Genomic DNA, 13560 nt, shown 5'->3' with positions numbered 1-13560 from the left:
CCATCTCTGTATTAGCACCTCCTGTTGGCCTAAATGGACATAAATCAGATACCATATGAAAGCTTATGGCATAACTACCTAAAGTGTGCTTGTATGCATGGAAACATGTCAGGGAAATGACAGCTTTTATAGAGGATTTTGATGGAGGGGTGTCAGCCCTAACAGCTGCAATATTTTAAGATTGTAAGAATCATACACTCTTCAAATATATGCTTTTATATTTTTTTAATATTTAACACATGATGCATGCTCACATACATTGATTAAAATAATGACTTCTCATGACTGATGACTTGCAGCTAAATTAAGACCTGATGCTACAAATGAATCTGTGTGAGTGAAGTTGTGTGAAGTCCTGCTGACTTACTTTCCATGCAGTCATTGCTTTGGAGATTAGGGGTAGAAATGACAAAGTAATAAGTACAAATGCATGAATATTAAAATCCTTATTTGTGTTTCTTTGGCCATTTCTTGCTTAGGAAGGACCAGCTATCACTTTTAATGCAGCTACCACTCTTCGCAATTTTTGCTTATGGCAGCAAACACAAAACACTTTGGATGACGCTCACCCTTCTCATCATGATACTGCTGTTCTTATCACTAGGTACAATATCTGAAATAGCTGTAGTAACTCAGCTAAATGAAACCAATGCTTCGGTTTCTTTTTTACATCAGCATTTTTTAACTGTTCCTCTGGTATTTTTCATAGATAATTGAAGTGAGTAAAAACTATATTGCACTTCCCAAACCACTGATTATCAATACAGGAGCAATTGCTCTGACAGTGCTATGTTGGTAGCTAACCATCTGTTAATGGAAACAGACCTGAAGTTATTACAAGCAAATGAAGTATTTAACCATTGTACATAGATGTGATGGGAATGGGATGCTGTACATAATGGAATCAGCTGAAGGATGCAGTGACAGTCAGCTCCTGGTAGCTCAGGCGTGATTAGAACTAACAAAAGCTTACAAATGGAAACCATTTAAACATTAGTATATATTTTTCCTGTACGCCAGTCACCTTAGTGAAGGTTCTCATGTTCAATCATCAACATATATTCTGTCTTTTGCTTTTCTTTTTCATTATTTTCCTCCTGGTGTTCAAGTTGGAAACACTCCAGCACTTCGAACTGTTTGATATTTGTCCTGAATTTTATGTTTTTATATTGGCAGATGGTACACTGCATAAGGTAGTTTCAAGTATACTGCAATCTGCATGTTTTTCAGCAGCATTTTATGCTTGATCTACCTTCTGCATTGTAGAGAGATAACATAGTATATGAATTATTATTCTTTGCAAGCTGGATAGAAAGCAATACTGTGAGCTTAGTCTGGTGAATTTAAGTTAATTCTTTCACTAGAATGCAAATTGTTTGAATGGGCTGTAAGATTAAAAATTGAGTAATAGCTGTGATTAATATAGCAGAGTGAAATACTTTTAAAATGTTCTTTTGCTTACTATAATAATTTTAAATAAATCTTTTCCTTCAAGGGAAGATATCTGCAGAGCTAGAGAGAAGTGTGATACTCTTGGTGAGTTATTTTTTTTTAATCAGTATGATTTTATAACAGAAAATCTGTAAGAAAATTTTGCTGTAGGGAGAAAAATCAATGAAGAATAAATCAGAAAATAGACACAAAGTTAAAGTCACACAGACAAAAAATCAACTTCCTAATGCTGTTCTGCTCGGGCATGTACTTTGTTGCCAGGTGGTCGTTCATTTTGTGTTATTTTGCTGCATAGTTGAGGCATGACTTTTAACTTGGGTGCCATAGTATTCTCTTATAGAGTCACTCCTATGTGAAAATACATGCTTTTAAGCTTTTATATAAGGATTCAATTTTGCAGGTTTAGCAGAACTAGGTACAATGTGTGACCCACTACGCAGCTGTTCTATAAGTGAAGAAAATGGATTGAGTGCTGCTTTTACTGTAGCGCATGAGCTTGGACATGTGTAAGTACCTACTTCCCAGAAGGCAATTTTTTTTTAAACTTCCTTTTGAATATGACCAATTTCCAGTGATGGGCTGTACATTTCTAAGAGGACACAGTCTGCTGTGTCCTTTTAAAAGAGTCATTATTGTTGTCCTTTGCAGTGAGGCAGCTTCTGCCCACCACTTAGAGGTAGAGACCTTGTGAATTTTATAACCTGGCTGGTTGGTATCCTGAATTATGGGAGACACTGGCTACACAGCTGTATTCTGTCCTTTTGTTATATGAACTGGTTGGGACACTGGGACAGGTATCTTAGATGTGCAGCGTAGTCCTGTTAAGTCCGGATAGGAATTTACCTTTAAGAAAAGACAATTGTTAATATAACGCAGAAATATTCTTCCTTGTGTTTAATCCTTTCAGAATACAGTAGAGTAACACAAAGAGAAATACTTTACACAGAAAATTAAGAGGAGATGACAGCATTTAATTTTATGAAGCATACCTCATCAGTGATGGCAGAAAGGTGCTATCCTCTAGCTCCATGAGGCATGCCACAGTGTAGGTAACGATGGCATTACAGAGCTCAGTAGCTAGCTTGTTGATTTTCATGTGCCTGGACGTTTGTTTAGATACATGCCACTTGTCGTGGTGCTTAAACTGAGATGTGCTGGTTGCATAAATATGATGTTGATGTGCTCTGTAGTTTGTTTTTGTTACTGAATAGTAAGAGTTACGATGTTAATATTGGGGTAATATGTTATGGTCAGTCTAATGATGACCTGTATATTCAGTGGAGGAGACGGGTAGTTCGTTTAAAGTGGCATACTCTCGAAACACTGGACTTTTTCTGGTGAGCTAAAGAACTGTGTAATTGTAAAATTCTTACTGTGCCCAGCATTATATGATTAGGAGCATTTTGGGTAAGGTGAGAATTTTGTAAGGCATTTTTAAGATATCTGTTGCCATAACGTCAGTCACATTAAGTGAGTCCCATTAAATTATAAAGTATTTTAAAACTCAAGCATTTGCTGCTACAACAAAACATTTGCTGCTACAACAAAGAGAGTTTCAATTAACTGTTGCTGAATTTGTTTTGGAGTTTGTCTGTTTTGCATTTCAGATTTAATGTGCCTCATGACGACAGTTTTAAATGTAAAGAAGCTGGAATTAAACATCAATACCATGTGATGGCTCCAACTTTAAATTACCATACGAGTCCATGGACCTGGTCAAAATGCAGTCAAAAATATATCACTGAATTTCTTGAGTAAGTATCAATATAATGCTATATTTTTATTCTGTTCGGGTGTTTTTGTTTTGTTTTTGGTTTTTTTTCCAATTTAATTTCTTTATGAGAAGTATTTCAAAGGTATTGCTTAAATAACATTTTTATGTTGTTCTTAGAATTAACCACTGACTTATAGGGCCTCAGCCCTCCAGAAAAGTACATGCATTTAACTCTTTGGATGATTCATGACTTTGTTAAAGTTGCATTCAACATATAGAGCTAAGAAGATTGATTTTTAGTTTTTTTTTAAATATAGTGACATTGGTTATTGAAATATCTTTAGGATTATTTTAGTAGGTCAGAATAGGCACACTTTATTTTCAGAATTTTTTATTTAAAAAACAAGTGGAAGATATAATTTAGGCAGTATATCTTTTCTTTCTGTAAGAATGTGATAATGAGAAATGACACCCAGAAAGCATAAAAACCTTAAGCTTTATTTGGTAGATATAATGCAAAATTCAATAAAGGAAAATGAAGTGATCTGGTTTATTTTATTAATTTTAATTAAAGTCATTATAAAGGAATGTAAGCATATTCATAACTCCACTGAGATGTGCATGTGTAAGTGTTGTGTGAGTAGGCTCCCAGTGAATTAAAGAGTGTTTTATTCACATTTTGTCCTGATTTTTACAACAGTACTGGCTATGGTGAATGTCTCCTAGACAAACCTAGTGGAAGAATATATGATCTCTCCTCTCAGCTGCCTGGATCAATGTATGATGTCAACAAGCAGTGTGAACTTATGTTTGGTCTTGGGTCTCAAGTGTGCCCTTATCTGGTGAGTGAGCAACAGAGTCATGCTCAATCTAAAAAAAATTACTGAAAGGTAGGTAGGCAGGTAGGTTTAGAAATGGAATCTCAGGACTTCTGGTTTCGAAAGAATTTTATCCTGAATTATGTCAAACTTCAAGTTCTATTCTGTTGAAGAGGGTAACGTTCAGTGAAGACCATTGCAGCTCCATATCCTAGAAGTATATAGAATTAAATGTAGGATGAATTAGTTTTGATTTGCACATCTGTGAATGTGATTACAATTCCTTTAAAAGATCAAAAGCTTTATAAATTAAGGCTTCCTGCAACCACTCAAAGGGAATTTTCAACACTTTTTACAAATTTTTTCACATTACAGCCCCTATCTTGTTTAGAAGAAGTCAGGTGTTATGGGAATATTATAGAAAAGTAAAGGGGGATTTAAAGACCTGAAGATGGTGTTACTAAAGACAGCTTTGTAAATTTCATAATCCATAAAGGTTATTTGTCCATTAAGAGTCTTTTAACAATTTGAAAAAGAGGCTTTGTTCTTAATTTTCTAGTCAGTGTGTATATTTTATCTGGGGATTATACTCAGACTGTCCTGCATAGTATCCACTGTAATCTCTTACATACTTTTTCATTAAATTTTCTACTGAATTAGAAAATGAAGTTATCTATTGCTTCTAATACAATGTATTGCAAATATTCCACATACCTGCCTGGCCTTAATAAAAATAGTTCTCTTTTTGGTTTTTTTTTTTTTTGAGGGGGGGATTTGTTTGTTTGTTCTTTTTTTTTTTTTTTAATTGTTCTGGATTTCTGTGGGGTTTTGTCTGTGAAAAATGGTAGTACTAGCAGCAAACACTAAACCCACATAGTTTGAGTAAACAATACAAATATCCCAACTAGTGTCTAGAATGGTGCTGCAGGTACAACAAAAGTAATCTTGTTTTCATTTTAGAAACAATGCAAACGCTTATGGTGCACAAGCACAGAAGGTGTTCACAAGGGTTGTCGTACTCAGCACATGCCTTTGGCTGATGGAACCATTTGTGGTGTGGGAATGGTAAGGCTTCCTTTGTTCCTTAGTACTTACATATGGCAAAATCACTGATGTAGATAAGAAAGATCAATGCTTGCTGTGTGGCAGTACTGTGAACAGTACCTGCATTTTCTCTTAGTCCTGTAATGTGGTGACATAAATAACATAGGTTGTCTGTTCAGAATAATTATAAAAGTTTACAGATGCCACATTGGTTAAAAATCAGTGGTAGACCTCAGGGGAATGTTGCCACCTTTACTTCTGTTTGAAAAGTTCAGATCATTCATAAGAAGTTGAGTTTTTTCCTCATCGGTAGTGCTCCAAAGTTGAGGTTTCTGGAAACAAGACATCCCAGAAGTGTGTTTTCCCCCAGTTTGACTTGTTGAGGCTCTTTCACTGAACCAGAAAAAATTAAGTATGAGTGACTTAGATACAGGAGTACACTTGTTTTGGAAAGAAGGAGTCTTTGGATTAGAATACTGGTTTCAGTAGATAATTATGCATTGTATTGTTTCAGACAAGATATGAAACCTACTCCAGTAAGTGCCTTAACCACACAACTAGCACTCATGTACTGTCTTGTCTGTTGTAACATAATTCAGGATACTTGGATCTCTCCAGAGCTGCCTTCTCACTTTACCCTAATGCATAGGACTCTGCCTGGCTGTATGAGGTATAGATTGAATGCTTTGATATATATAAAAAAAGTGAAGAAGCGGAAGCTAGACTTCCTATACCCTGCTCATAGGTTTATTTGGTAACGAACATTTGGGTGTTGAGAGTGCAGCTCACTGCTTCCCCATCTGGCAGATTGTATCTAAGTGCAGATCTTGATCTGTGTCCTCTGAGGACATAACTTGTCTTGGGCTGCCCATAAGCATCGTGAATTAATAGATACGGTCAAGGCACTTACATAACATTTATGGAAATAAGAGCAGTGGTGGAGGCTAGTTGAATCCAGATTATCAGTGAAAATTTGAGGGTTTTAGTTTTGGCTTTGTATGTAGTTTGGGAAGTGAACAGAAACTAGGTGTCTGAGTTCTTTGCTGATCTAGTCTTTGGCTTCTCTGTGTCTCAGTTCACCACCAGCAAATAGAATTTTTTTTCTTACATGTCAGGGGATGACATGTAATAAATATTTCAGGGATTTTTGACATGTTCAGATATGGCAGTGGTTTCAGTATGGCTGGTTTATTATGTTGAGCTACTTTTAACAGTAGTGTGCTTTGGCAGCTTCAGGGCCTGTGGGACCAATGTTGATTTTTTACCTTTTGCCATTTTTGGTTCAGATGATTCAGGTTCAGAGATGATTTTAAAAACTCCAACTGATCTAATTTCTATGTATAATAGACTGCTACATTTCACTCAGTTATTACTAAATTTCCCCCAATAACTTTTAATCCTTACTTTTTGTTTCTTTTAATTTTTCTGTATGTGGTAAGACACTAGTAGTGAAAAATTTGAAAACACAAACCTTAACTGATAACAATTTAGTGGGTAAACTGTCTCAAATGCTTTGTTTTCCTTTTGCAAGATTAGGAAAAGTTATTTGAAGGTTGCAGTGGAAGCTTTGCTTGATTAAATCCTATATATGCAGCTGCTGTTATAATGTTTAACCCATTTTTCAGTCAGTAACTGATCAGAAAAGAAGTTCATCTTTTATATAAACTTCATGTGTAATCTTTAGTTCAATTGACTTGACTCTAATTTGCCAACATCGGAGGACTTCTTTCATATAAGAATACAAAAACCTATTTTATGCAATTACTGCAGTGAAACTAGTTTTCTATAGGAAGTGAAGAGCTAATTACAGTCATTACCTCTGAAAGATGTAACAAAGAACAGCAATTAATGTGACAAATTGTCATCTGTTCCTGTCTAAGGGACAGCTCCTTTCACGCTCAGTCAGCAAGTTTCTATTGATTTTAATTGGAATAAGACATGGCGACTAGTAATTGTAATTAATATTTGCCGGCAAGCTAAATAAATTTATATTTGGCATTTGCTGCATTATTGCTGTAATGAATATAGAAAAGATGCATTTAAGATATTTGTAATTTTAATATCAAATGATTAGGCTTTGATTTGGTACATGAGTTAATTTTCTTCAGGTTGTGTGTCTGATTAATGGCTCTTGCTCTGTGGACTACTCTAACAGTTCTTGTATCTTTCCTTCCTTAAAATATGAAAAGATATTAAAGATAGATATAAATCTAATAATATCAGAGACTCTCATGTGAATGAGGAAATGGCTTTTCCTGTGTGCCTGCACTTTCTAATGAATATCTGCTTGTCATATGCAATCTATCAGCATGCGTGCATTTTGAAAGAGAATGTTGTTTTGTATGTCTCATGGTGCATCAGTTGTGGAGTTGGTGATGCACATCTGAGCCAAAAATCCACCTCCAAAGCAGAATAGTTGGTGAAGCAATCTATCTTCTAAGAGTAACGTTCTCAGAACAAGTCTTTTTTTTTTTTTTTTTGCTATGAAAATCACAGCAAAAATACCCAATAAAGTGTTTTTTAATTATTATTATTTGAGACACTCAGAAGGGTTGCACTCTGATCCTTCCTGGATTCCTGAGCAGTATGCAAATATGCCTGTATTCCATTGATCCTTTGAAGGGAGAGGTAGGAGGCAGCTATGTGACTCTGACCCAAACTTTTCCATGTCCTGGAGATCTTAGTGTTCTACATAAGGGCAGTTTGCTACTTAAACACCACTGAAAATAAAAATGTCAGAGAAGTCTGGAAAAAGCTGTTTTAACAGCAAGAAGGAATCCACATGATACGAATAAGTTTGATTAGAAAGCATGTGTCTTGTGTCTGTGTGAGGGAAATGTTTATTGCTTCTATTCACTCTAGATATGTATTGTATGTTGAGTTAGTGTCTCTAAAAATATCTAGAATAGCTATTGAAAGAATTAAGATTTCATCCTAGTCCCTTTATAGCCACATAAGGAGAGGGATACAGGGGCAACTAAGTATGTAGATACAGCCCAAGAAAGGATTGCTTTGATCAGTACAAGAAGTACCAGTCTCTGACTTGGAGCCGTGTTTGCTATTCTTCAGTTGTAGGTTACTACCCATATACTGATTTCTTTAAAATCATTACATTGCTTGACTACCTCATGAACCTAATACACGAAGAGAGTTATCTGAAATAATAATTCATTAGGTGTGTATATATGTAAAGTAAGTATAAAAAATTGCGATTGATTTTAACAGAGCTGGGTGATAGGTGGATATGTTAACCATATGGGAAGCAGCAGATCTTTTGAACTGTAAAAACAGAGTGAAGTATATTTAAGGGCTCAGACTAAATTTTTGCTATCAACGAGGATTTTTGTAAAATGCTTCTATGATGAGATGTGATTTCGGAAAAAATAAAAGTTTTCTGTGGGAATGCATCAAATGAGAAAGTATGTAGATTTTTTGCAAGAAAAAATTGAAAATGTTGAAAAAAAATACTGTGGGTTTTGTAAAAAATTAATGTCATCTGAGCAGTAAATGTAGGCTCATCTGCAAATCTGTGCTACAGACATAGACCTGAGTTGCTATAGATACAACTTCAGTTAGACATTCTCCAGGCTCCATTTCTTCTGTCATGTATACTTATTTTACTAACTGCTCTATTTTCATTGTTATTATACGCTCTAGGCTCCACTTCTTATCTTGGTTCTTTGAGCAATGTGCTGTCTTGACGATGTATATTATAGGAAGAAGCTGGAGAGCAGACGTAGGTCTAATGTGAAGCAAAACACTTCCTTGCATCCATTTGCAGCAGACAAGGCAGAGAGAGGTCTGTAGGAGTGCATTTATTCAAGGGAATGAATGGGGGCATCCCATAGAGATAATAAATACAGCCAGAAACAACAGCTCTGATGTTTGTGGACTTTGGTATTCATTGAGTGGATGTCCTTATCTTCACTCCCTGCTCATGGGGTTATGTGCTGAATCTATGTAACTTCTAAGATCCATGCTCCTTTCCCAGCGCTACGTGATTGGAATCTCCTTTGAGACAGTGGTACCAGCTATGCCCATTTTCCTTTCCTGCATTCAATCCACTACAGCTTTCTCTTCCTGTGCTCTTCACTGGTTCATAGTCATTCTCTCAGGGGCCCTGTCTGGATATGAGGAGTGAAGAAATTGTATTTTATAAGGCAAAAAGCAATGAGAACAATAAAAGTGGATATTTGGAAGGCAAAATATCGACCATCATGTCCACTTCTGTAGTGTTTTCTCCTTTTAATTTTCTCTTCATACTTGTCTTCAGTGTTCAATCATCATCTGCACCAGCAGCTACCAGCAATATCCATGGAAACATACTGATGTCTGGAAATAGATGAATAGTTTTTCTTGAGCCTCCTTTTCTGCAAGACTACGTGGGGCCTTAATGCCTGGAAATATTTCCTCATACACTGAACATCAGTGTTGCAATCTTTGTCCCAAGATCTTCAAAAACCATGTGTATCTCTAGGAGTAGTCTGGAAAATATAGGCAGTAAAAGTGAACTTGGAGTCCTCTTCCTGCTGTGAGTCATACCAGGCTGTGTATGAAGTACTTGAAATCGAGCATAGCCTGGCAAATAACACTTTAATAATTTCTTTCAAAGTTGCTTTCTTGGAAATTCAGCAAGTTCAATAAGCTATGAGATAAGATGGAAGTACCTGAAATCAGTTTATTAAATCATAGTTTAATCCAGAGTCAAACTGCTTATTATAAGCAGGTGATTAATAAATACAAATCTACATACCTGTAGATTCACTGATCCCAAATTTGAACCATTAACCCTCCCTCTTATCTCTGAAGATACAATCATTATATGTGGATTTGGGTCAGAATTTCTGCTTTTTTTGACAGAAAACCAACTGTTGGCCTTGGCTAGAGCAGAGTTGCCACTTGTTGTAATCAATATATTTGGAATTACCAGGGATACCCATTTTACATGATGCATACCTTATATTTGCCATAACTAATGTAGGGAAGAAGATGGTTAGCAATCACATTTATTTTAATGAAAGTTCTGTGTATCATAGTATTGTCAGTGAAGCAATGATTCAAGCAAGCACAGAGGAACATCTGGAATGCGTCTGGTGCCAGAGTTTTCTACTGTGACTTCATCATGTTGCTTCTGTAGGAATGCAGCAGAGTAATAGCTGAGACAAGTTTGTTGAATATGCTATTAAAATCCCAGATGTGAACATGTGCTTTGCATTTTTATGGATCAAAATAAAGCTGTTGTGGGTATAAAATTTCATTTTACAACTCTCTTTTCCTGAAATTTCCCTTCAAGTTATTGTCAAAGTTTTTGTTAATGGAAGAAGAACCTAAACTCTAGGTTGCTGTCCCATATTTGGATCCAGTATTCATTTTGTGAAGTGAGACTTCTTAGAATCTTCTGTAGTAGTAAAAATTATTTCCTAAGATCATCAGACAGTTCTTGGAAAGACAAGGTCTTAAATCGGCTAATTCTGTGAAAAGATAAAAAATATTTCTATAAATATATTAACAACAAAAGGAGGGCCAGGGAGAATTTCCATCCTTTACAGGATGCAGGGGGAACTGTAGTGACAAAGGATAATGCTGAGGTACTTGATGCCTTCTTTGCCTCAGTCTTTCATAGTAAGGTCAGCTGTTCTCTGGGTACCCAGCCCCCTGAACCAGAAGACAGGGTCAGGGAGCAAAACAAAGCTCCTAGGATCCAAGAGGAAATGGTTAGTGATGTGCTCTGCCAGGTAGACATATACAACTCTATGGAGCTGTATGGGATCCACCCAAGGGTGCTGAGAGAGCTGGCAGAGGTACTCACCAAGCCACTTTCCATCATTTATCAGCAGTCCTGGCTGACTGGGGAAGTTCGACTTGACTGGAACTTGGCAAATGTGGTGCCTGTTTACAAGAAGGGTTGGAAGGAGGATCCGGGGTGCTACAGCCCTGCCAGTCTGACTTGGTTGCCAGGGAAAGGCATGGAGCAGATCATCTTTAGTGCCATCATGCAGCGCATCCAGGACAACCAGAAGGTCAAGCCCAGTCAACATGGGCTTGTGAAAGGCAAATCCTGCATGACTAATCTGATCTCCTTCTATGACAAGGTGACTCATTTATTGGATGAGGTGAAGACTGTGGATGTAGTGTACCTAGACTTTAGTTAAGCCTTTGACACCTTTTTCTCCAGCATTCTGCTGGAGAAACTGGCTGCCCATGGTCTGGACAGGTGTACCCTTTGCTGGGTAAAACACTGGCTGGATAGCCAGGCCCAAAAAGTGGTGTTGAATGGAGTTAAATGTAGTTGGAGGCCAGTCACAAGCGGTGTTCCCCAGGGCTCAGTTTTGGGGCCAGTTCTGTTTAACATCTTTATCAATGACCTGAACAAAGGGATTGAGTGCTTTCTCAGTAAGTTTGCAGATGACACCAAGTTGGGTGGAAGTGTTGATCTGCCTGAGAGTAGGAAGGCTCTGCAGAGGGACCTGGATAGGCTGGATCGATGGACTGAGGCCAGTTGAATGAGCTTCAACAAGGCCAAATGCCAGGTCCTGCACTTGAGTCACAACAACCCCATGCAGCGCTACAGGCTCAGGGATAAGTGACTGGAAAGCTGCCTGGCAGAGAGGGATTTGGGGGTACTGCTTGACAGCCAGCTGAATATGAGTCAGCAGTGTGCCCAGGTGGCCAAGAAGGCCAACAGCATCCTGGCTTGTATCAGAAATAGTGTGACCAGCAGGACTAGGACAGTGATCCTTGCCCTGTACTTGGCACTGGTGAGACTGCACCTCGAATACTATATTCGGTTTTTGGCCCCTCACTACAAGAAAGACATTGAGACGCTGGAGTGTGTCCAGAGAAGGGCAACAAAGCTGGTGAAGGGTCTGGAGCACAAGCCTTATGAGGAGCAGCTGAGGGAACTGGGTTTGTTTCGGCTGGAGAAGAGGAGGCTGAAGGGAGACCTTACCACCCTCTAGAACTACCTAAAAGGAGGTTGTAGCGAGGTGGAGGTCAGTCTCTTCTCCCCGGTAGCCAGTGATAGGACAAGGGGAAATAGCGTCAAGTTGCGCCAAGGGAGATTTAGATTGGATATTGGGAAAATTTTCTTCACTGAAAGGGTTATCAAGCATTAGAACGGGCTGCCCAGGGAAGTGGTTGAGTCACTGTCTCTGGAGGTACTTAAAAGATGGGTCGATGAGGTGCTTAGAGATGTGGTTTAGTAGAGACCAGGTTGTGGTTGGACTCCACAATTTCAAAGGTTTTTTCCACCCAAATGATTCTATGATTCTATGTTTCCTCATATTTACCTTATACTTTTTCATAGTGCAGCCCCATCTTCTATTGTTAGGGACTAAATGCTAGGTACTAGAAAGTTTGGAATCAAAGATGCCCTAAGGACATCCTGGAAAAAGTAGTAAAAACTAACAGTAAGCACTGGAATGAGAAAATTGTATATTATACAGTTTTATAACTCACAGTGAAATAATGGTGTCTTTTTTGTGTTAAGTGAAAGCATTAGTGTTAGCATCAAGTGAGTGATGGTCTGCCCAATTTGCTGGATCATTTAAATGAATGTATGACAAGATAGATCTAGCTTTTGTTCTGTGTTTGCTTTGGGCTTGAAAATTGCCTTGAATGGTCATATTCTTAGAAAAAGACATTCAGGGCTTAAAAGATAAGTGCCATGAGCAAGAGTTGGTGTGATGAATAATTATAAAGGCAGGCAGTTTTATCACCAAGTTGGATTAGGGACTCAAGCAGAACTCAGAAAGGAGAATCTGATTATGTGACAAATTCCTATTTTGAGAGCAAAATGATTGTAAGCATGTGAGCATAAGTATCAATATAAAAAGAGCATATGCTAATTAGGAAAAATTGCTTCTAGGAATTATTTTATGAAGTGATAAAACCAAATATTTGAGGTTTGTGTCATTCCCCTATATTCAGAAAGATTGCACACATCTTTTCTCTCTGTTCGACAAAATTTATGTTAATTCATAGTTCCTACAATAAATTTGTAACATCATAATGACCCTTGAGAAATTCTATGCAACATTTAAATTAGTTTTAAAAAGGGGTGGAATTCTGGAATTATGTTGTCTTCTGTGTATCAGAGGTTCTTAAATTGTTTTATGTGCCAGAGACTTTAGTTACCAAAACCCTTCTAGACTTTAACGTAACTTGAAGCTGTTTTGTGTCACAGAGAGCAGAGAAGCAAAGCCTAAGCTGCAGAAATAACAAGCAGTTGAGTTGATATAATCTCTTCTGATGATTCTTGTGACTGATCCGTGTATATACTGCAAGGAAAGAAGGAATAAGCCACTCCCTGCCAGTACAACTAGGAGAATCCCTCTTGACAACAAACCTAATGATCGGTCTAATCCTGAGTCTGCAAACAGTCATCTAAAAATAAAGAATTCTCTCTATTGTGTCTGAGCACTGACCCCATGTAGTCCATTCTGCTCAGTGTCTTGTCTCCATATGTGGGCAGTCTTTGATCCTTCAGAGGGTGTTTGGAGTCAAGGACAAAGTTGGGGATATGCTATCCAC

General features: G+C 37.5%; 1 protein-coding gene across 1 annotated transcript in view; it reads left to right on the top strand.

Annotated features, from left to right (window-relative positions):
* The window catches only part of LOC104539737 (A disintegrin and metalloproteinase with thrombospondin motifs 20-like), a gene marked incomplete at both ends in the record, with an annotated part of 55215 nt that overhangs the window by 24689 nt on the left and 16966 nt on the right, over positions 1 to 13560 (top strand). The window contains 6 exon segments of the mRNA XM_010183337.1: positions 480 to 604; positions 1496 to 1536; positions 1853 to 1958; positions 3060 to 3206; positions 3867 to 4008; positions 4945 to 5049. Coding sequence (XP_010181639.1) covers positions 480 to 604; positions 1496 to 1536; positions 1853 to 1958; positions 3060 to 3206; positions 3867 to 4008; positions 4945 to 5049 — 666 coding nt within the window.

This window comes from Mesitornis unicolor, unplaced genomic scaffold, assembly GCF_000695765.1.
Source record: "Mesitornis unicolor isolate BGI_N332 unplaced genomic scaffold, ASM69576v1 scaffold24224, whole genome shotgun sequence".
NCBI lineage: Eukaryota > Metazoa > Chordata > Aves > Mesitornithiformes > Mesitornithidae > Mesitornis > Mesitornis unicolor.
Note: the sequence above shows the minus strand (reverse complement) of the source record. Positions and strands in the feature narration are given on the sequence as shown.